General features: G+C 43.3%; 1 protein-coding gene across 2 annotated transcripts in view; it reads right to left on the bottom strand.

Moving 5' to 3' along the window:
- Window positions 1-16,448: 16,448 nt before the first annotated feature.
- The window catches only part of LOC137524793 (ras-related protein Rab-5B-like), an 81,741-nt gene continuing 73,884 nt past the window's right edge, over window positions 16,449-24,305 (bottom strand). For both annotated transcript variants that reach the window (XM_068245093.1, XM_068245095.1), the window contains exon 6: window positions 16,449-17,478. In XM_068245093.1, coding sequence (XP_068101194.1) covers window positions 17,366-17,478 — 113 coding nt within the window. In that variant the 3' untranslated portion in view covers window positions 16,449-17,365. The remainder of the gene's footprint in view (window positions 17,479-24,305) is intronic.

Below are 24,305 nucleotides of genomic sequence, written 5' to 3'. Positions count from 1 at the left end.
AAGATGCATATCATTTTAAAACTCTCTTTCTCCTCTTTCCAATGATATATAATCCGCCGCCCTACGCCTTTTAGTTTTCTCTATTTTCGCGATTGAAATTGACGCGGCCGCGAGTTCAATCGCAAAAATAGAGAAAACTAAAAGGCGTAGGGCGACGATTTAGGTGTTGCCAGAAAGAGGAGAAAGAGAGCTTTAAAATGATATCCATCTTTCCATAGTTACTTGTATTACACAGGACGACACTTTCCCCAGTGTCAGCAGCTCCATTCAGCAGAATGGAGCTGCTGACTTTAGGAAAAAGTCGCCCTGTGTAATACAATGTAACTATGGAAAGATGGATATCATTTTAAAGCTCTCTTTCTCCTCTTTCTGGCGACACAGAAATCGTCGCCCTACGCCTTTTAGTTTTCTCTATTTTTGCGATTGAACTCGCGGCCGCGGCAATTTTAATCGCGAAAATGGCGAAAACTAAAAGGTGTAGGGTGGCGGTTTATATATCATTGGAAAGAGGAGAAAGAGAGCTTTAAAATGATATGCATCTTTCCATAGTTTCTGCACTGCTCGGAGTCCCTTTAAAAGAAAACTGAGGTAAAATAAACTAATGAGATAAACAATTGTATCTATCCTCCTACTCCTGAAAACTACTTTTTTTAAAAAAAATCCCAGGGTTTTATTTTTTTTTTAAGCTAAAAAAGTAGGTTTAATGTTGTATTGTCTCATATGACTGATACAGTCTTTCAAATGTCCCAGAGCTAAAGTATATGAACTATTTACCTTGTTTTATCTGTCCCCTACACTCACAGGCTGTTGTCTTCCAGGCAAGAGTTTTATGGCTGTAATTTCTTCTCAGTAAGAATTACCCTATAGTCCGACTACTCCGTCCCAACTGGAGAGAAACTGTCACTTGCATATCAGGACATCTAACTCTTTCAGGCAGAAAAAGAATAAAAAGTACTTAGAAATTAGTTATTTGTATGCTTGGAACTGTACCTGCACAGGTCTATCGGATCAAGTCACTTCAGATACACGTTAAGAATATTTTAGATTTTTGTGTAACAGGACCCGTCCATAAAATTATATTAGATCATGAGATTTTATTGAATAAAGTTGTTAATACTTAAGAAAGTTTTTTTGTTTTGTAGAATTATGAACTGTATTGTAATCTATTTAGTTTAAAGATAATTGCATCATCAATTACAACATGCTCTGAGAGCGCAGTTACCCATGGGTCTTCCCCACGCTGGTACCTCCCCAATCCTGGAAGTAAAAAAAGCTGAAGCCCCATATTGGTTCACTGTATTCCCTGATTGTTGAACACTTAGTTGAACCTGTTGTTGAAAAATCAGGTGGACACAATTAGGGGTTCAGTTAGACGCTGAGGAGTGGGAGGAATGCCTGCTCACTCTAGATGAGTGTTGCCATGTGTAAGGGATCATTTGACCAATATATAAACACACCACCAAGTATCTCTAAATTTGCACCCACTGCCTGTAATCGATGCCCAAAATGTTGCCTACACAACCCTACATTCCTTCACCTACTGTAGCAATGTCCTCTGGTGGCTGACTTCTGGAAGCAAGTTTGTTAGCTTTTTGCACGACACTATGGCCTCTTCTGTCTCCATTGACATCAAAATATGTATCCTAAAACTCTACTGACAAGGATATACCTTAATCTTACAAAAACGTTGTTGTGGAAACCTTGTTTGTGGCAGAGCAATACATTGCATTTTAAGGGATGTTGCCCACTTGTTGTACTCTAGAATCTTGGAAAGCTAAAGTTTTCCTCCCTTCAAGGAATGTGTTTATCAACGTAGAGGTTGCCTCACCAAGTACAATAAAATATGAGACTGCCGGCTGACAAATCCCAATGTATACTTGCCTTATATGTTGTCATCCCAGTTTAATTTGCAAATATGTCTCAATGCATTGGTCCTTTTTATTTTTTTCTCTTTTCTCCTTTTTGTTTTAAGATCTGCATGTGGTTTGTGATATGTACACACAAATTACCAATACTATGTAATATTTCATGTGTCTTGTGCTGAATCTCTGCACTATCTTTACTGGATGATATTTTGTATTGTACTAATCTGTACCATTACTATCTGCAATACATTTTCTGGTCAATGAAAATAAAAAAAATTATAAATTTACATCATTAGGTATATGTTTAATTTTTTTTATCCTTCTCCAGAATTTAAAGCTTAGCTGGTACACACTTCCAATTTTGATTGGCCAATCATTGGCTAATGTTACCACCTCCATATAGTATTAGAGCCAACAAATACTATAAACACATTGGGCCACATGCAATTCTCTTTTTCACCTGAGTTTTTTTAGGAGATAATTTTTCATCTTTGATTTTAAATAACTTTCCAGCACTTTTCAACTAATAAAGTACCAAAAAGTTGCTTAAAAAGTACTATCAAAATTATTTTGAGCATATTCTTGCCTTCTGGGGGCTTAAAGGGCATTTTATTGACAAGTTTAGAAATATCACCTAGGAGAAAACTCAGGAGAAAAAGTGAATTGCATATGGCCCCTTGAGTAGTAAGCTGTCATACTGCCTTAGTGTTAGGCGGAGGAGAGTATAGATTAGTGTTAGACACTATGGCCTCAATTCATAAAAATGAGTGCGGTAGTTCAGAGACGGGCGGGAAATTACCGCTAGCGGTAAATTAGGGTTTTTGCAGTGAATTCATAAAAAAAAATTCAGCGTGCGATAGCAGTCGGTAAGTGTGTGGTAAGTGTGCGGTGTGGTGCGGAAAGCTGTCGGTATAATTTACTAAGTGCGGTAGTTTGCCGCTGACTTCACAATGACAATGTGCATGCTGGGTAGAAGTGGGCAGTTTTAGACACGTGACTTATTTTTTTATAAATTATTATATTTTTTATAAATTATATATATATATATATATATATATATATATATATATATATATATATTCGTATAAATTATATAACTCTGTACGATTTCTAACCCTTCCTCCTCTGTATCCTTAAAAATTCCATAACATTAAGCTGCAAGGGCTCCATTTGTCACCTAAAATGCTACTGTGTAGAGCAGGGGTCTCAAACTCAATTTACCCGGGGGCCGCAGGAGGCAAAGTCAGGATGAGGCTGGGCCGCATAAGGGAGTTCACGTGTCCCCGCCGCAAAACGGGGGGCAATCCGCCGGCATTTCCTGGAAGGGGCAGAGCTTTCAGCTTCAGCTCTGCCCCTCCTGACGTCAATCGCGGCGGATCGCCGCCTCTGCCCGCCCCTCTCACTCTTCCTTCACAGAGAGGGGCGGGGGAGAGGCGGCGATCCATTCGGCGATTGACGTCAGGAGGGGCAGGACCACAGCTGGAAGCTCTGCCCCTCAGCGCAGTCGTGGATGTTTGCGCGGGTGATTTGGGGGTCTGCAGCCCTTGTTTAGCTGCGGGGATGCGGCGGATTACTTGGGAGCACTGAAGCGAACTATAAGGTAAAATGGGCAAATAAAGTTCGCTTCCGTGTCTCTTTTGCTTTTGCCGGCAGGCAGGGCCGGTTTAAGCAACAATGGGGCCCCAGAGCAAAATAAACCTGCCCTCACCCCCCCCCCCCCAACAGATACCCTGGAACAAAAATCGGCATTAAGGGACCTTTTTTGTAACTGGTATAGTCAGGGTGTGAAGCCCCAATCGGTCGGAGCTCCACATTCTGGCTACTCCAGCCTGCATGGGGGACAAGGGGTTAAAAAGTTTTAGGAGGGGGGACCCCACATCATTTTTTAAAAAAAATTCCCACACTCTAAACATAAAAAAGAAAATTGGGAAAATAGGAAAAAATGCCAGGAATCTTCATACAGCCATATTGCGGCAGTATAGCGATCCCTGGCCAAAGCGCTGCGGCTGCGTATGGACCCCCTGGAAACCCTGTCAGGAAATGTATTGCTCTTTCTTTTGATACATGTAAAATTACACTACCGTTAGGCTTGCTACTAAAAGTGACATTTACCGCATTTAGAAGTATACTATTTTCCTTTGAAACTTTAAAATCGATTTTCTCAAAAACTATAAGGTCTTTTTGAAAAAAATTTTTTTCCTCTTATTCCTAATGATCTCCTTAACATATCCTGCAAATTTAGGGTTTCTAGCATTTAAGGTGGATTTGCTATTAACCATTAAAGTCGGCAGGTTTTTAAATGTGTATTTTTTTCCTTTGCAACTTTAAAATCGATTTTCTCAAAAACTATAAGGCCGATTTGAAAATTTTTTTTCCTCTTGTAGCCACTGGGGGCCCCTACAAGCTCTGGGGCCACAAAATATTGTATCGAGGGCCGCAAATGGCCCGCGGGCCGCGAGTTTGAGACCCCTGGTGTAGAGCAAACTCGCCAGGTCTTTGTTGGCGATAACAAGCTGTTATTTATCGCTTCCTTACTCCCCCTTTTTTTTCATTCAGTTTACCGACACAAACAATGCTTACATTACCGCACCATTACCGCATGTGGTAAACATGCGGTAAATTTTATGAATCCACTAACAAAAACATACCATGTGTTTACCGCTTGGGCGATAACACGTGCGGTAATGCTTTACTAATTGAGGTCTTTATAGGTGAAGATTAGTGTTGCATAAGCCTGCAAGTTGTACATTCAGAAGAAAACACTTTTTGTCACCTCACCAGCCAAGTTACTATGTAATCTTTTTTTATCTGACCTCTTTTTTAGGTAAGTAGACCTTTGGCTCTGGCTAAGTTTGCAGTGGGGCATTGTGGTGTGATGTAACAGAGGCATTTTAATGCACAAAATCACAATGCAATTGTGATGCTATGTGATGTAATGGACTCTGGTATCCCAATGCAGTGCATGCAATGTGATACCGCATAATACGCATGTGGCATACTTTTCACTGACTGCTGGCTTCATTGTATGCAATGCAAGACTCACATAACCTCCTATGCGATTTTTTCCCCCCTCTGTTGCGTTCCTGTTTTTACAGAGAATGCAACGCAGCTCCCACTGTGAACTTAGCGCAACATCTGGTATTGCCTGATTTGGCAGAAACACCCTTGGGAAGGTTTTTTTTTTTTTAAATAACTGCCTACCTGTCTTTGAAAATAATGGAGGTAAATTGATGCACTATCCTTCATGCAAAATGTTGTTTTCAGAAACGACTATTTCATTTTTAAAGCCATTTCCTGATGCATTTACAGGAATGTTTAGGGACATTGGGCATGATTTACAAAGCTTTTTAACCTATTTTCCTTCCTGTGTTTTCACGTTATATATGTTTGCACTTTGGGAGCATAAAAATGTAATGTAATGTAAAGAAAAGTAATATTGAAATGAAGTTAATCAGGAACAACTTAATTTGAGTGATTTTTTTTTTTTGCTTGTATTTGTGCTGAAGTGTTGTTTTTATCAATTAGGTGATACGTCATTTATGAGAAGTTTTGTGAATAGAGACCATTGTCCTGTTCAAAGGTCCACCTTAAAGTGGAATGAAACCCAGCATTTCTTCTTTGCTCTAAAAATTTATCCGCAGATTATTATATACAACCAGCGCTTTTTTTTTTTTACTAGAACAGCATTCAAAGGGTTACACACAAGACCTCAAAGTTCAGTGCAGAGAAATCTGGACGCATCCGAAGTTAAGATGTTATCTTGTGTTTAATTAATTGTATCAAGTGAGAAATGTGACACATTCTCTGACTGTGCAGAAGCTGCTGGACACAGACAGACACTCAAAGCATTTCTGCCTTCAATGCATAATGAATAAAACCAGTTATGAATAAAATGCAAAGTCAGCTCTCAAAGCATAAAACTGTACTTTTGGGAACTTGTAATTTCTAAATGAATAATAATACTTATGCACAAATGCAAATATGATAACCGCATGGCAAGAGAAAAGTAGGAAAACATGTTTTTATTGAATATTATGTCAGGGTTTAATACCACTTTAAATTGAGCTTCAGCCTTTGCACATACTGTATACTGTTACATTAATCCTCAAGCACCCTATATACATCGGAATTCATAATGTATATAAGCTACCAGACCCAGATGGATAGCACTCATTTTGCCGATCGTAGCAGTACCGAGATTAATATGTAAATCGTGGTGCTGTTTTTCCACAAATGCGATTTTTTTTTACCCTAAATTGCAATCGCTGGTGTGTCCGATTTTTGTGCATTTGCACTAGTACCCAATGTGTACAGGTGTAATTGTGCATAGTGGGAATAGACAGAAACGCGATCGCAGTGCAATGGCGTATGCCATCATGTTTCCTAGTGGAAAAGAGCCCTTAAAATGACTTTTAGATATCCCCCAGTTTTATGTTATTTTTAAAAACTTAAAGTAGATTTAGGCTGGATTCACAGTGGTCTGTTGCATAATACATGTGCTATAATGCACGTGAACTGCAATGGAGACTGGACATACACTTGAATATGCTGCGTAATATGTTGGCGCTTTATAAATACAATAAATAATAAATAAATACAAAGCCTGCATGCAGCAAGTTAGAATCTATGATCCATTCCAAACCAGTACTGTGAACAGGCCCATAGAATTGTAGCCCAGTTCTTTGCCAGGAAAGTATTTTATGGCTGTAATTCCTTATCAGTGAGGGACACTGTGAACAGGCCCATAGAATTGTATGGACAGTGAATTGACATGCAGAATTATTCTGCAACGCAACTGAGCACTGTAAACTAGATCTTGTTTTGTCTCAGCCCAATGAAAGTCTATCCCGTATCTCAGGCCCTGTTCACAGTCGTCACTTGTGTTGCAGAATAATTCTGCGTGTCATCTCACTGCCTATAAACATCTATGGGCCTGGTACTGTGTTGTAACTGATCACATTATTCTAACTCGCTGCATGCAGGCTTTGTATAAAGTCTATGTCCTGTTTCCTTTGCAGTTCACACACATTTTAACGCATGCGTTATGCAACTGACCACTGTGAATCCAGCCTCAGAGTGCTAAAATATATGAACTAGTTGCATTTTTTATCAATTCCCTGCTCTCAGAAGCCCAGTTTTTTGCCAGGAAAGTATTTTAATTCCTTATCAGTGAGGGACACTATAGTACGTGCGGGTCCCGACTGGAGAGAAAATATCATTCGCATAGCTGAATATTAATCCAGGGAAAGAAGAAAAGAAACAATATATTTATTGGTGTGCTTAGCACTGTACATACACTTGTGTATCATCATGTCACTTAAGTTTCCCTTTCAATAGGGGCCACAGTCTGAGCCTTTGAAGATAAATATCAGCAATACTGATATGGAAAACGATTATGCCTCACTACTGCACTCCATCAAGGTCATGGCTTGCTATGTCTGCTTAAAGAGGAACTCCAGTGAAAATAATGTAATAAAGTGCTTCATTTTTACAATAATTATGTATAAATGATTTAGTATTTGCCCATTGTAAAAACTTTTAAATCCCTGATTTACATTCTGACATTTATCACATGTTGACATTTTTACTGCTGGAAAGTAGTGTTGGGCGAACACCTGGATGTTCGGGTTCGGGCCGAACAGGCCGAACATGGGCCAGATGTTCTGCATGTTCGGCCCGAACGCCGAACTCAATGGGAGTCAATGGGACCCCCGAACATGCCCATTTTGGGGGCCCTATGGGGTCGCAGGCATAAGGGGGGAGCATGCCCCGGTCGCGGGGGGGGGTCGGAAATTCCCCCCACCCCCTCCGCTAGCGCTCCCCCCTCCGCCCGCTTCCCCATAAAAAAAGTTTAAAGCAAGTTCAATAGTACCTGGGCTGGTGGCACTGGCTGGCAGTGGAGTGAGGAGGAGGAGGAGTCCGAGTAGCAGAGTGACGTTGAGGCCGGGCAGCGGGCGGTTCAGCGCTAGTACCCTTGTGGTACTTCCGCCCTTTCTCTGACCTCACGTCCTCTGCGTGATGACGCATACGAGGACGTGAGGTCAGAGAAAGGGCGGAAGTACCACAAGGGTACTAGCGCTGAACCGCCCGCTGCCCGGCCTCAACGTCACTCTGCTACTCGGACTCCTCCTCCTCCTCACTCCACTGCCAGCCAGTGCCACCAGGTACTATTGAACTTGCTTTAAACTTTTTGTATGGGGAAGCGGGCAGAGGGGGGAGCGCTAGCGGAGGGGGTGGGGGGAATTTCCGACCCCCCCCGCGATCGGGGCATGCTCCCCCCTTATGCCTGCGACCCCATGGGGGGCAGTATTCGGCCGAACAGGGCCCTGTTCGGCCATGCATTCAGCAGTTCGGCGAACCCCGAACAGTTTGGCCGAACACCACCAGGTGTTCGGCCGAACTCGAACATCACCCGAACAGGGTGATGTTCTGCAGAACCCGAACAGTGGCGAACACTGTTCGCCCAACACTACTGGAAAGTGAAGTAGCTGCTGCATGCTTTTTGGCAATTGGAAACAGCTGTAAACAGCTACTTCCCACAATGCAACAAGGTTCACAGACAGGAAACTGCCAGGAATACCACGGTCCTCAGAATTTCTTGTGGGAGGGGTTTCACCACAATATCAGTCATACAGCGCCCCCTGATGGTCTGTTTGTTAAAAGGAATAGGTTTCTCATGTAAAAGGGGGTATCAGCTACTGATTGCGATAAAGTTAAATTCTTGGTCAGAGTTTCTATTTAAAGCATATGAACAATGCACCATTTTCAATTACTCAGTTTTATGTGAGCAACAATGTTCATTTCCCATTAGTAAATGAAATTAATTATTAAGGTTCTAAGTGGGGGGAACTTGTAAAGTTACTGAGTACCACTAAAATATTTTAATCGGCTCAAAGGGATTTGAGGAAAACCAAACAGATCTGAATGTCTCCTGTGATTCAAAACAAGCATAGAAATAGGAAGTAAACGGTCAGCACCACTCCATATAGTAGTTAAAGCTCCTTTATTTACATGGAGTGAAAGGCAGCAGTCTTTTAGGGCCCTTTTCCACTAGCAATCACTTGCGCTAAACGCTAGCTATTGCGATTCAGTAAGTCCCAAATTTTCTTCCACGTTTGCGATCGCGATTTTGCTATGAAATGCACTGCATAGCAAAATCGCTGTAAAAATTGCTCTAACATGCGATCACACTTTGGTAAAAATCGAATTGCGGTAGTGGAAAAGACCTACCGTGACTCCTATGTTAGTTAGCAATTTTTAAATCGCTAGGGTTTGCTAATTATTTGCGATTTTGTGATTCAGCATCACAATTGCCGCTATTGGAAAAGGGCCCTTAACCTCCCTGGTGGTAAGCCCGACCTACGTTCGGGCTAGCAGCCGGAGAGGATCACATGGCCCCCGGAGGATTTTTTTAAAATAAAATGTGTATTATATGGTTAAGCAAGCACTTCGCAAGCTAACCATGCCCTCCAAGTCCCTACGCTCTCCGCTGATCCCCCTTGATCGCCGCCGTTATACATAGCCACCCAGGGATCCCGCGATGGCGCAGCCTCCCAATCAGCTCCAGGCTTCGCTATGGGGGGGGGGGGGGACTGCGCATGATGTCATGTCCGATCGTCGCCATAGCAATGAGTGAAGCTGATTGGTGAAGCTGCGGCTCTCGCGGGATCGCGGAGGGGTAAATATTGCCGGCAGCGATCGGGGGGATCAGAGAGGTGCGGTGGGCCTTGGGGGGCATAGTTAGCTAGCGAGGTGCTAGCTAAACATTTAAATTACATTTTATTAAAAAAAAATCCTCCCGCGGATGCAGCCTATGAAACTGCATACCGCCAGGGAGGTTAAGGGCCCATTCACACTAGAAGCGCTTTTCTGAGCGTTTTGCGATCGATTAGCATTTATTAAAAATGCTCCCATTCACTTTAATTAAAATCGCTGTAAAAATCGCAGCAATTTTGACCGCGATTTTAATGAAAGTGAATGGGACCGATTTTAAAAAACACTAATCAATTGCAAAACGCTCAGAAAGGCGCTTCTAGTGTGAATGGGCCCTTATTTTACTCCATGTAAATAAAGAGTTTTACCTACTATATCAAGAGGTGCCAATCGTTACTTCGTTGGATTGTGTACATCCCTTGAGACACAGGGGTGAGGTCTTGGCACAACACATTGTTCCACTTCTACATGGTGCTTCTCCACACTGCATGGAACTCAAAGCAGTCATGGCATGGCCAAAAGCAAAGCTAATTTAAAGTGTCTGGATAAATGCATACAGCACTTTTTCAGGCATAACCTAGGTGTACATACAAAAGCGCCACAAGCTAATTTGGGCGTGGGGTTTATAGGGCACAGGAAATAGGGCTAGTAGTATCTCAGTAAATTTACAGATATTATACTTAATTCATATAGTGAAATATCGGTAATATTTGCTGATATTTCACTACGACCTAACATGTCCCTACTCTCACAAAGAATCCCCAGTGATGTCTAACCTTAAACCCCGCCAGCCTCTGGTGGGCATCTAACCTTAGGTCCCCCCCTTTTTTTGGGCAACTAACCTTAACCCCTCAGCCATCTAAACTTAAACCTCGCATGACCTTATCCCCAGAGCTAAACTACAGTTTGCATAGTTAGTTATTTTTAGCTGTTCCAGTTACAATGATTTAGAAGCCTACAGTACATTACCAGTAAAAATGCGCATTAACAGTAGAAGTGATGCATACTTACTGACTGTATGCTTCACTGTACCCGACGTAACACCGGCATACCTTGCAGCGCCTCTGTTCCTATCCACTGCATTCATGTTGTCACAGGGAACACAACTCAAAGCCCACTGTGAACGTGGCCTGTTGCCTGAAACAATTTTTTGTGATCACTTTACTTAGTAATTTGCTCCCAATCAGTGCAGAGATGTGCTTCTCATCAGCAGGAATCATGGGAACCACAACACCGGTTGAAGAGTAATATAGAAATTGCAGGGTAGGCCTTGGAAACCAGGGATACACACACTAGATTCTCCTATAAAACTTGGGAGAGGTTTCTGCCCTCATTTTAAATACATCTCTTAGTAAAATGGATAACAATTAAATGCATTTATTTTCATTGTAATGCTTCTGCTTCTTGCTAAACCATTAATATCACACTTGGGTTTTTCACTTACAGACTATGGAGTATGTACTCCACCTTGTGGACATTATGAAGTACAACTGATGTAACAATACTCAAAAAGGAAGGGATCTCAGATTGCCAGTGGGCTTCTCTCAGTTTGTATTTATGCCAGAGCACACCCCAAATGTATCCTAATAAATGCAATACTTATTAAGGATGATTGATGTTGCTGCATAAATTCTAACTCATCAACGATGCTATTTTCTCTTGCAGCCTTATCATCAAATATTTGATCTCAGAGACCTGTCTAAGGGGATTAGCAAGAGGCTCAATAACTAATAAAAACAAAAAGGGTGACAGAGGCAGCCCTGAGAAAAACCTCATTGCAAGGCCTTTTACAGACGCACCTGAACGGGGTGAATTCACCGCCTGTCAGCTGCTCCTGTTCACCAGCCAGGCGCTCCCTAGCACTCGGCATGGATAGTGGACAGGCAGCTTCCCCTATGGAGTTACATCTGAGCACAGTGGTTGCTGTCCTCAATGCCATTTGATATTCCAGACACCAGATATATTTGTTTTGACCTTAATTGGCTCTGTATATTATATTTCTATACATTTTTGAAAACTAGGATTACTCCCTACAGGTACCACTATTCAAGAGTCAAGTGCCATTCAGATAACCAGCAAGGCAACTATACCCAGATGTCCATTCTGGAGGGTTAGAACAAGTTAACTAGGCATAATCTTCACAATTTGGATTCAGAAAAAAAAAGAGGCTTATTATTTATATAGGTAATCCCTACCAGTCATATGTCTATATCATGTAATGTACAGTATGTATGGTAGTCTAGTGCCAATTTAGGGGAAAACCAATTAACCATGTGTTTGGTATGTGATGGAAACCGGAGTGCCCAGAGGAAACCCTCACAGCCACAGGGAGAACATACAAACTCTGTGCATATAGTGCACTGGCTAGAATTCAAACCTGGGGAACCAGCGCTGCAAGCGAGAGTACTAACCACAGCAGGAGGTGGCTTTGAAGGAGGAAATATTGGAGTGATAGGACACAGCATGGAGCGCAGCAGCTAAACCCCCCCCCCCCCCCCCCCCCAGCGTAATGGCTGTCATTTGGATTTCGAATTGCAGTGCTGTTAACCTACAAATATTCAAATAAAGTGCATTTTTTGTGGCATAAGGACAGACAGATCTAGCTCAGTCACTACTTGCAAAGGTCCTGACAAATATGAAATCACTACTCATGGAGTATGCAGTAGAGGGTTTGAAAGAGGCACACCTTGCAGTCAGTAGTTGGGAGCATAGTCACGATACAAAGCAACATCCAGTGCAGTATACAGAGTGCGTACGAGAGGAATCGGCGAAGATCCTGCTGCTGCACAAGTCCCGGTCATATTAAATACTATTCCCCCTCCAGGCCGCCATGGATGGTAGGAAATGAAATAATTTGGCTTCCAGCAATTGCTTTTTAAGTAACTTCAGCTCTGTCTTCTGACGGCGCTGAAGTTACGCACTGCTGCGGGCAAGTCTCCTGCGCTGGAATGAAAGTGTTTGCACAGAGTCGGCTAACACACCAAAAGTAGTTTGCAAGAGTATTTTCTACTCAATGCATGTGTCAACATGGAATTTGACAATTGCTTTGGGGCCACAGAGGGTCCCCCTTCGTCAGAAAGTGTAGACATCCCACCAGACCGTATGTCTGCACTTTCTGAAGGGGACCTTCGGTGGCCCTGAAACAACTGTCAAATTCAGTGTTGACGCATGCATTGAGGAATATACTGAATACTCCTGCAAACTACTTTTGGAGTATGTTTGGCCAGTTGTTTTACTTTGCAGTTTTACAAAAAACTGTCACGGTCATGACACAAAACTATTTTATCTAACAGCTGAACATTTCCACCATTATTTAGTATTTATATAGCGCCAACATCTTACGCAGCAGTTTACAGAGTATATATAGTCTTGTCACTAGTGGTCCCTGAGAGGAGCTCACAATCTAATCTCTATCATAGTCCTATGTCCATGTATGTATCATGTATTGTATTTATCATACTCTAGGGCCAATTTTTAAGAGGAAGCCAATTAACTTATTTGTACGTTTTTGGGCTGTGGGAGGAAAACGGGGGTGCCCAGAGGAAAGCCACACAAACACGGGGAGAACATACAAACTCCTTGCAGATGTTGACCTGGCTAGGATTCGAACCGGGGACCCAGCGCTGTAAGGCGAGAGTGCTAACCACTACACCACCATACCATGGAATGTGGGTTTCCTCCTCCCACATTCCAAAAACAAATCGTCTCCCCTCTAAATTGGCCCTAGACTACGATGGACAAATTACTATGGCAGGGATTAAATTGTGAGCTTCTCTGAGGAACAGTTAGTGACAAGACTATGTACTTGATAAAGCACTGTGGAAGTCCTCAGCGCTATTAAAGTACTAAATATGAATAATAATTAATGGCCTTTTTTTGCAGATCAATTAGATGAAAAAAAAAAATGATGAAACAAAGTCCAGCTTTAAAATATCTACCTCTAGAGCAGTGATGGCGAACCTTTCAGAGGCAGAGTGCCCAAACTGTGCCCAAACATCGACTTATTTATCACTGAGTGCCAATGGGGGGGGGGGGGGGGCGGCGTGACCTTGTATGGGCGAAGCTAACGTAATGATGTAACAACGAGGCATAAGAAAGCAGTGTTTCCGCCTTGATGTGGTGAAACGAGGATTCGGACAGTTTATGCAATGGGCGCAGCAGCGATGGCGTGCCAGCAGATTCGGCTACGCATGCCAGGTCTGGCACCGAGCCATAGGTTCACCATTGCTGCTCTAGCGCATGTCTCAGATGTTTTCCAGTGTCAAAAACAGTCAGTTTTTTTAATTGGCGTTATACCTCTCTGCCAAAAGACTGTAAATCTTGTATTTTTAATTGGGTCCACTTTAAGATTGCCAGAGAGGAGGTGCCCTCCCAATTGTCCGAGTGGTCAATCAGGATGTTTTAGACAGTGAGAGGAGAGATGCTAACAATGATTAAACAGGTAAGGTGGTCTTTTCTGGCGATTTTAAGTAAAATTGCTTAAAAGAACAAGCGACGCCCATGCCAACCTAGAAATAAAAAAAACACATATATAGGTAGATAAATACTACTTCTACTTACATAACATGTATTGTGCTATCCACGTAATGATTCCTGTGAATTTTATAAAGGAAAAGCAGAAAATCCTATTCAAGGCAGGGGACATTTTGCCAAGCTAATGCTGACATCATATCCTCCCTGACTCGTTTTCCCCCCTCTCTTCTCTTGCTCCTTGTGTATTCATTAGCTGCCCTCCTCCCAGAGTCTTCAGACACTCCCACTGAGGTGTATACTAGCAACTGCATGGTCTTATCCTCCAATCTCTGAGTCACCTCAGCCTTTCTTGTAAAACACAAGTGAGCAGAGGGTGTTTCAGATAAGAAGCTAGGCAGGGGAATAAATGTAGAGAGGAGGAATATATTATAGATAAAAACAACCCCCAGCATGCAACTGAATGGCAATGGCTATTAAAGGGCCAGTGCTCCTAAAGTATGTGATAATTCCAAAACATAACAACAGAAAAAGTTTTGCAAGTTTTGAATGCAGGATTAGCATCTTTATCACTTAATACACTCAGACCAGTTGCTGTTGAAATTTGATTTTTATGCTGACAATACCGCTTTAAAGTGGATTAACCCTTTCCAGTCCTGTATTAGACTGTCTGACATTGGCACTTTCCAGTTCAGCACCAATGTGGGTCATAATCTGACACAGGAAAACATGGCTGCCACTAGGGGTGCCATTGCCGAATCTAGAATGATATAAGAAAAACAAGCTTTAGGGAGCATACACATATGCAATTTTAATTGGCCAGTTTCACCCGGAGCTGTGGAGTCGGTACAAAAATCCTCAGACTCAGTTTATGAAACCACTGACTCCACCTCCAGATACCCAAAATTGCTCAGACTCCTCGACTCGTCTAATTTTTACAAAGGCTATAGATTTGATTCAAAAATCATCCGACGACTCAGTTTATTGAAACCACCGACTCCAGGTACCAAAAAATTGCTACGACTCGTCGACTGACTCCACAGCCCTGGTTTTACCTCCCCCATTTATGCTTTGCGCATGTTGCATAGCACACAGTTAGTGAAAAGTATGCCTAAAAACACTGCCACTGTTTATACACGTTATGCAGTAACACACTGCATGCTCCGCATTAGGATACCAGAGTCCGTTGGATCGCATTGCAGTGGACACACGTTAAACATTGCATAGACTAATAATTGCAGTGTGTTACAGCGCTTTAACTAAGCTTCGTCACACTGCTCCACTGTGGGCTATATTGTTTGTGGGTGTGCTTTAGGTTCTGTAGTCAATGCAGAGTTTTTCCGTTTCTTTTAAGAAAGTATATCAAATCATTTAGGTAATGTCTGAGTATTTACAGTACTGAACCTGCCGCTGTGGGCTACCATTTAAATCTTGTCTGTTTACAGCTCTGTGCCAGTCTGCAGCTGCACAGCAAAAGAAGACCTTGCTTACAGAAAGGGTTAAATATAGTTACTTCTCAAAACTAAAAAAACACTGGTGGAGGCGCCCTTGAATAATAACTATATACTAAAGTATGAGTGAGAAGTGTATGTCTAACCTTCTCAGAAGAAAAAAAAAAACAAGTGTAGTGGAAAAAATATTAATTTATGCATGTAAAGACAACGCGTTTCACGGGTTTTGGCCCGCTTCCTCGGGTCAATACAAGTGCCTAAAATGCAATGATCTGGAGCACGTACAGTACGAGTTGTACCGTGTTAGCCATCTAAGTTAGCCAATAAATGGTTATCATCCTGATTCAAAACTTCTTGCTTCTTCTGAGAAGGTAAGACATATACTTTTCACTTATACTTATTCATCAAAGGCGCCTTCACCAGTGTTTTTAGTATAGATTATACCCTTCAGGGTTTAAATAGTCATGAGGACCTTTTAAGCCTCTAAACTATTCAAGGAAAGTAACCATAACAGCATCTGCGGCAACAGACCTAGGATACTGAACTGGGACAGTTTAATTTCCCACAGGCTGTGACTGTGGTTGCAGGTTCTCTGAGTATAGACACATATACCAGTACTTATCTTATATACCAATCCACCCAGTGATACCGCACCATTGGCTCCTGGTTTTACAAATACTTGGAGGTTACAGGCAACCATCAAGAATCAAAAATATTAACTTCTCAAAACTGGTCTGCAGGGCATGTCTCATGACAGTTACAGATATTTGCGTATGTGGGTTGTCAGCATAAATAACGTTGCTTGACAACCCCCCTCCCAAAAGACAAAAAAACAAAACAAGCCTAATTCAGGGCTTTAATGTGGTTTGAATGTAAGTGGTGATAAACATGTATGCCCTGCACGGCTTATACTGACATCTTAACCTCTCATAAAGTAAGCAACAGAAACTTCTGATTCACTTTGCTTTAATGTTACATTAAAAATCAACGTTTTAGGCTTCAAGTAAAACATCATCTGAAGGTGCAAATACAAAAGTTATATTCAGATCATGTTCTATCGATTTGTTAAAGTTGTTCTCCTTACAATATCAGGGTAATGAGGAACACGCAGGGAACTGAAAAATCTGTGTTTTCAGGGTAAAAAGAAGTGGATGAAAGGTAAAGTGCAACAGATCCACAGTGCTTTGTTCGTCTGGGAAATAGGACAGCCAATCACATCCAAGTAACAAAACAGCCAGATTAGAGTAGTCAGGAGTTGAAATGCATGAAGTCTTCCTATTGGTGGAGGCTTTTAATACACACAGTGTTGGAAGAGGTTAAAAAGTACATAAGTCTTATCAATGCCACAGAAAGCAATTGTTTGCCAAATACTTATCACTTTTATATCAGCCGGGGTCAGTTATATATGCAGATAACTTCCTTTAGTCCTTGTCAAATACTGCTCCAAAGACATTTCTTGACCAAGACATGGAGTACAGAGTACAGGCCAAACGTGGTGCTGTGTTCTGAAGACTTACCGGTAAGCATTGCAATAGCAAGATATTAACAGTCATTGGAACATGCTCAGAGAAAAAGCATATAACACTTCATATTGTCAGTCCTCCTGCAAGATAACCGACTACTGCAGAATATCAACAAATGTAGCTTTGAATTTTGTTTTATGTGCGTGGAGTAGGTTTCAATTTTTTTGTTTTTACTACTTTGCGATTTCTGACTTTAACACTATGATAAAAAGAAGGAGAAATAAGCCAAACAAAATCCCACCAGCTGTAAAAAAAAAACCAGGAGGCAGCATCTTAACCAGTGTTCACAATAATCTGTGTAGAAAATGCATATGCAAGGGGTTTATTTTTGCAGAGTGTGAAATCAGTTGCTGCAGCATCCACTTCTTGGCTGTTGATCAGTGCCTTGAAGATTCACACCTCTGTTGCGGGCAGCATGAGTTGGGTTTTGGGCATCTGATTTCGGCATTTTCTTTGCTGTAATAGATGGAATAAACATTAGAAATATGTTCTGTAGTTCTGTAGCTAGGAGAGAATAATTACCGGTAGATCTTTATTATCCTTAATGTCCCTATTAGAGTAATCTCTCTTCCTGTCTTACTTGATAAAGAAGTGTCTGAATTTTACTTCTTAGCTCAGCTTAAAGTGTATGGACAAATTCTGTTTCGAACACATTACCTGCCTTAGCTTCTACCCTGCCATTTCCATACATAATGGTGCCCAAGCATGTTTCTGCAGTTACCTAAATGTAGCTCACAGTTCTCAATTACCGCCCTCAGCCTTGTGAGCTGCTCTTCTATTTCATCTAATTGGGCGATACAGGACAGGCGAGGTAAGGTAAAGCCAACTCAAGTTTCTCCATATGCTCAAAGGGTCTATGTAAACCATATCTGGAGAGAAAAAGGAGGCAGAGACTCTTCAAAGCACACCTAGAGCGAGGCAGCGCAACCCAAGGTAAGCACAGGTATGTTCATGCCGAAACCACATACGGTATATCTGTGCTTTGTCCATTCCTCTACACGCTCCCCCCGTCCCGTTGTCATTCCTTAGAAAATTTGACTTTTAGCTAAAGACAAATTTTAAGACAGGAAGTGGCAGGCTTGTGGCGATGTTCTCTCTAATCACCCTCCCATTCCATCCGCCATTCACCCTTCTTACGGAATAGTCATATGTATGCCAGATCTTCAGCTACACCTGGACTGAGAGGGATATGTTAGCTGCCATAATGGTTTCCTTTTTAAACAATACCAGTTGTCTGGCAGTCCTGCTGATCTCTAACTGCAGTAGTGTCTGAATCACACACCTGAAACAAGCATGCAGCTATTCTAGTCAGACTTAAGTCACCCGGTCTGCATGCTTGTTCAGGGTCTATGGCTGAGGATATTTGAGACAGAGCCTCAACAGGACAGACAGGCAATCCGTACTGTTAATTACGGAAATTAATAGGTCCGCCTCCATATAATATAAGGCTTTAACCTGAAACTTTTCTGTACAACATCTTTTGTGTCATTTATGTTGCCTTAACTGCTTGCCGACCGCGTCACGCCGATGGGCGTGGCGGCAGCCCCAGGACCGCCTAACGCCGATCGGTGTAAGTCCTGGGGCAGCAGTTTGCAGGAGATCGCGTGCAGGCTGCATGCGCATCTCCTGCTTGGTGGGCGGAGCAGTGCTCCGCCTTCAGTCTCTGAGCGGCGATCACCGCTCGGAAGACTGTTACACGGCGGAACCGCCGTGTATTTACATGTACAGTGCTGCGATCAGCAGCAGCGCTTTAATGGGGACAGCCGTGTGATACGGCTGTCCCCCTGGGGGACAAGAGAGCAATCGGCTCTCATAGGCAGAAGCCTATGACAGCCGATCGCCGTGATTGGCCGGCTGGGGGGAGGGAGGGGTTGTAAAAAAAATTATAAAAAAAATAGTAATAAATATAAAAAAAACCCCCCAAAATATTTATTAAAAAAAAATAAACACAGAGGGGGCGATCAGACCCCACCAACAGAGAGCTCTGTTGGTGGGGGGAAAATCACTTGTGTGCCGTGTTGTGCGGCCCTGCAGCTTGCCCTTAAAGCTGCCGTGGCCAATTGAGTAGAAAATAGCCTGGTCACTAGGGGGGTTGAACACCATGGTCCTCAAGAGGTTAAACTGCGTTTTACATTGATAGAAACAAAAAAGGCCAGTTTACACTGCATAGAGTTCTACTGGGCTGTACCACAGCAGACAGGCAACAAAAAAGAGAAACATACATGTTTTCGCTCAGACCGATCCCTAGAGACTGTCAATAAGATGGAAAAATGTTTGGCTTGCATGCAAATTTATTGCAAAGTACATGCAGCATGGATCAACCAATCATAGCAGGAAGTGAATTTGAATGGCCCCAAGTTATGCTAAATTTGCAAATAATTCTGGCATCAATCTCATTGACCACCTCTACCGATTGGGCAATTCCACTGTGAATGCTACAACACAGCCCTCCAGCGGATGTGCTAGATTCATCTGATGAATGGTATGCATCTTCTCCCAGCAATACATTTCTGTGTACATAAAAAAAGAAGCACCTGAAAATTTGGGAGCTCAGAAAAGCCAATAGTAGGGTGCTGCTGCTGCTGCTGCTGCTGCTGCTGCTGCTGCTGCTGCTGCTGCTGCTGCTGCTGCTGCTGCTGCTGCTGCTGCTGCTGCTGCTGCTGCTGCTGCTGCTGCTGCTGCTGCTGCTGCTGCTGCTGCTGCTGCTGCTGCTGCTGCTGCTGCTGCTGCTGCTGCTGCTGCTGCTGCTGCTGCTGCTGCTGCTGCTGCTGCTGCTGCTGCTGCTGCTGCTGCTGCTGCTGCTGCTGCTGCTGCTGCTGCTGCTGCTGCTGCTGCTGCTGCTGCTGCTGCTGCTGCTGCTGCTGCTGCTGCTGCTGCTGCTGCTGCTGCTGCTGCTGCTGCTGCTGCTGCTGCTGCTGCTGCTGCTGCTGCTGCTGCTGCTGCTGCTGCTGCTGCTGCTGCTGCTGCTGCTGCTGCTGCTGCTGCTGCTGCTGCTGCTGCTGCTGCTGCTGCTGCTGCTGCTGCTGCTGCTGCTGCTGCTGCTGCTGCTGCTGCTGCTGCTGCTGCTGCTGCTGCTGCTGCTGCTGCTGCTGCTGCTGCTGCTGCTGCTGCTGCTGCTGCTGCTGCTGCTGCTGCTGCTACTGCTACTACTACTACTACTACTACTACTACTACTACGGAAAAATAAACTATAGTAAAATATCGGTAACAAATACCCAAATACCGATATTTTACTACAGCTAAACTTAACCTTTTCTCTCACTAAACCCTCCCTAACCTTAACCAGTCCCATTTCTCCTGGCTAACATTAACCAGGCTCCCCCTGGCTAACCTCAACTAACCCCTTCCCCTCATGGCTAACCTTAAAGTACCACTATTGCAAAATTTATAAAGAAGTAAATCTAAAAATCATTCACACTGAAAAGAAAGCTAGTTAAGGGATGTTAAAGGGTTAAGAATTCATTAAAAATCACATTGCTGTTTACAAATTCATGCTAGCCTGCATGAGTGAATTTAAATGTCACGATAGCGGTCCTTTAACCACTTGCCGACCGCCTCCAGCCGATGGGCGGCGGCAAAGACTGGACCTAAACGACCGCAATGCGCCCATCGGCGGAGGCAGGCGTGGTTATGCGGCGATCGCGTCATTCATGGGTTTTTCGCGGTTACCAGCACCCGGATCGCCGCATGTAAACAGTATAATAGGCTTTGTAATGTATACAAAGCCTATTATACTGGCTGCCTCCTGCCCTGGTGATCCCAGTGTCCGAGGGACCACCAGGTCAGGCTGCAGCCACCCTAGTCTGCACCCAAGCACACCGATTTCCCGCCCCCTGATCGCGCACAGCACCCCTCAGACCCCCGCCTGCCCACCCCCCAGACCATTGTTAGCACCCAATCACCCCCCTAATCACCCATCAATCACTCCCTGTCAACGCTATTTTTTTTAACCCTAAACTGCCCCCTCCTGATCACCCCCTACCCCTCAGATTCTCCCCAGACCCCCCCCCTCCCCTGTGTACTGTATGCATCTATCCCCCCTGATCACCTGCCAATCACCCCCTGTCACTGCCACCCATCAATCAGCCCCTAACCTGCCCCTTGCGGGCAATCTGATCACCCACCCACACCAATAGATCGCCCGCAGATCCGACATCAGATCACCTCCCAAGTGCAGTGTTTACATCTGTTCTCTCCTCTAAACACCCACTAATTACCCATCAATCACCCCCTATCACCACCTGTCACTGTTAACCATCAGATTAGACCCTAATCTGCCCCTTGCGGGCACCCAATCACCCACCCACACGCTCAGATTGCCCTCAGACCTCCCCTTATCAATTCGCCAGTGCATTATTTACATCCGTTCTTCCCTGTAATAACCCACTAATCACCTGTCAATCACCCATCAATCACCCCCTGTCACTGCCACCCATCAATCAGCCTCTAACCTGCCCCTTGCGGGCAATCTGATCACCCACCCACGCCATCAGATTGCCCCAGACCTACCCTCAGATCACCTCCAAAGTGCATTGGTTACATCTGTTCTGCCATCTAATCACCCACTGATCACCCATCAATCAGCCCCTGTCACTGATACCCATCAGATTAGACCCCTATCTGCCCCTAGGGCACCCAATCACCCGCCCACACCCTCAGAACGCCCTCAGACCCCAGCCCTGATCACCTCGCCAGTGCATTGCTTGTATCTATTTCCCCCCTCTAATCACACCTTGAGACACCAATCAATCACCTCCTGTCACCACCTGTCACCCCCTAGCACACCTACCCATCAGATCAGGCCCTAATTTGCCCCGTGTGGACTCCTGATCACTCGGCCAAACCCTCAGATCCCCCTCAGACCCCCTTCCGATCACCTCCCCAGTGCATTGATTGCATCTATTTTCCCTTCTAACCACCCCCTGAGACACCCATCAATCACCTCCTGTCACCCCCCTAGCACTCCTATCCATCAGATCAGGCCCAATACAACCTGTCATCTTAAAGGCCACCCTGCTTATGACTGGTTCCACAAAATTTGCCCCCTCATAGACCACTTGTCATCAAAATTTGCAGATGCTTATACCCCTGAACAGTCATTTTGAGAAATTTGGTTTCCAGACTACTCACGGTTTTGGGCCCATAAAATGCCAGGGCAGTATAGGAACCCCACAAGTGACCCCATTTTAGAAAAAAGACACCCCAAGGTATTCTGTTAGGTGTATGACGAGTTCATAGAAGACTATTTTTTGTCAACAGTTAGCGGAAATTGATTTGTATTGTTTTTTTCACAAAGTGTCATTTTGAGAATTGTGTGTAAAAAAAAAAATCAAAAATGTGTCATTTACTGATATATTTCTCCCACCCAGCATGGTTATATGTAAAAATACACCACAAAACACATTATACTACTTCTCCTGAGTACGGCGATACCACGTGTGACACTTTTTTGCACCCTAACTGCGCTAAGGGGCCCAAAGTCCATTGAGTACCTTTAGGATTTTAAGGGTCATTTTGCGGCATTTGGTTTCCAGACTACTCCTCACGGTTTAGGGCCCCTAAAATGCCAGGGCAGTATAGGAACCCCACAAGTGACACCATTTTAGAAAGAAGACACCCCAAGGTATTCTTTTAGGCGTATGATGAGTTCATAGAAGATTTTATTTTTTGTCACAAGTTAGCGGAAATTGATTTGTATTGGTTTTTTTTTTACAAAGTGTCATTTTCCGCTAACTTGTGACAAAAAAAAAAAAAAATCTTCTATGAACTCACCATACTCCTAACGGAATACCTTGGGGTGTCTTCTTTCTAAAATGGGGTCACTTGTAGGGTTCCTATACTGCCCTGGCATTTTAGGGGCCCTAAACCGTGAGGAGTAGTCTAGAATCCAAATGCCTCAAAATGACCTGTGAATAGGACGTTAGGCCCCTTAGCGCACCTAGGTTGCAAAAAAGTGTCACACATGTGGTATCGCCGTACTCAGAAGAAGTAGTATAATGTGTTTTGGGGTGTATTTTTATATATACCCATGCTGGGTGGAAGAAATCTCTCTGTAAATGGACAATTGTGTGTAAAAAAAAAAAAATCAAACAATTGTCATTTACAGAGATATTTCTCCCACCCAGCATCTGTATGTGTAAAAATACACCACAAAACACATTATACTACTTCTCCCGAGTACGGCGGTACCACATGTGTGGCACTTTTTTGCACCCTAAGGGGCCCAAAGTCCAATGAGTACCTTTAGGATTTCACAGGTCATTTTGCGACATTTGGTTTCAAGACTACTCCTCACGGTTTAGGGCCCCTAAAATGCCAGGGCAGTATAGGAACCCCACAAATGACCCCATTTTAGAAAGAAGACACCCAAAGGTATTCCATTAGGAGTATGGTGAGTTCATAGAAGATTTTATTTTTTGTCACAAGTTAGCGGAAAATGACACTTTGTGAAAAAACACAATTAAAATCAATTTCCGCTAACTTGTGACAAAAAAAAAAATCTTCTATGAACTCACCATACTCCTAACCGAATACCTTGGGGTGTCTTCTTTCTAAAATTGTGTGTAAAAAAAAAATAAATCAAAAAATTGTCATTTACAGAGATATTTCACCCACCCAGCATGGGTATGTGTAAAAATTTTTTGCAGCCTAACTGCGCTAAAAGGCCCAAAGTTCAATGAGCACCTTTAGGCTTTACAGGGGTGCTTACAATTAGGCACCCCCCAAAATGCCAGGACAGTGAACACACCCCACAAATGGCCCCATTTTGGAAAGTAGACACTTCAAGGTATTCAGAGAGGAGCATAGTGAGTCCGTGGCAGATTTCATTTTTTTTTTCGCAAGTTAGAAGAAATGGAAACTTTTTTTTTGTCACAAAGTGTCATTTTCCGCTAACTTGTGACAAAAAATAAAATCTTTTACGAACTCACCATGCCCCTCACTGAATACTTTGGGATGTCTTCTTTTATGTGGCTGGATGGTGTAATGGTTAAGGGCTCTACCTCTGACATGGGAGACCTGGGTTCGAATCTCGGCTCTGCCTGTTCAGTAAGCCAGCACCTATTCAGTAGGAGACCTTAGGCAAGTCTCCCTAACACTGCTACTGCCTATAGAGCGCGTCCTAGTGGCTGCAGCTCTGGTGCTTTGAGTCCGCCAGGAGAAAAGCGCAATATAAATGTTATTTGTTTCCAAAATGGGGTCATTTGGGGGGTATCCTGGAATTTTAGCACCTCATAAAACATGACAGGGGGTTAGAAAAGGCAGATATGCTACAAAATGGGAAA

Source organism: Hyperolius riggenbachi, chromosome 7, assembly GCF_040937935.1.
Source record: "Hyperolius riggenbachi isolate aHypRig1 chromosome 7, aHypRig1.pri, whole genome shotgun sequence".
Lineage (NCBI taxonomy): Eukaryota > Metazoa > Chordata > Amphibia > Anura > Hyperoliidae > Hyperolius > Hyperolius riggenbachi.
This window is presented reverse-complemented; position numbering and strand designations above follow the sequence as displayed.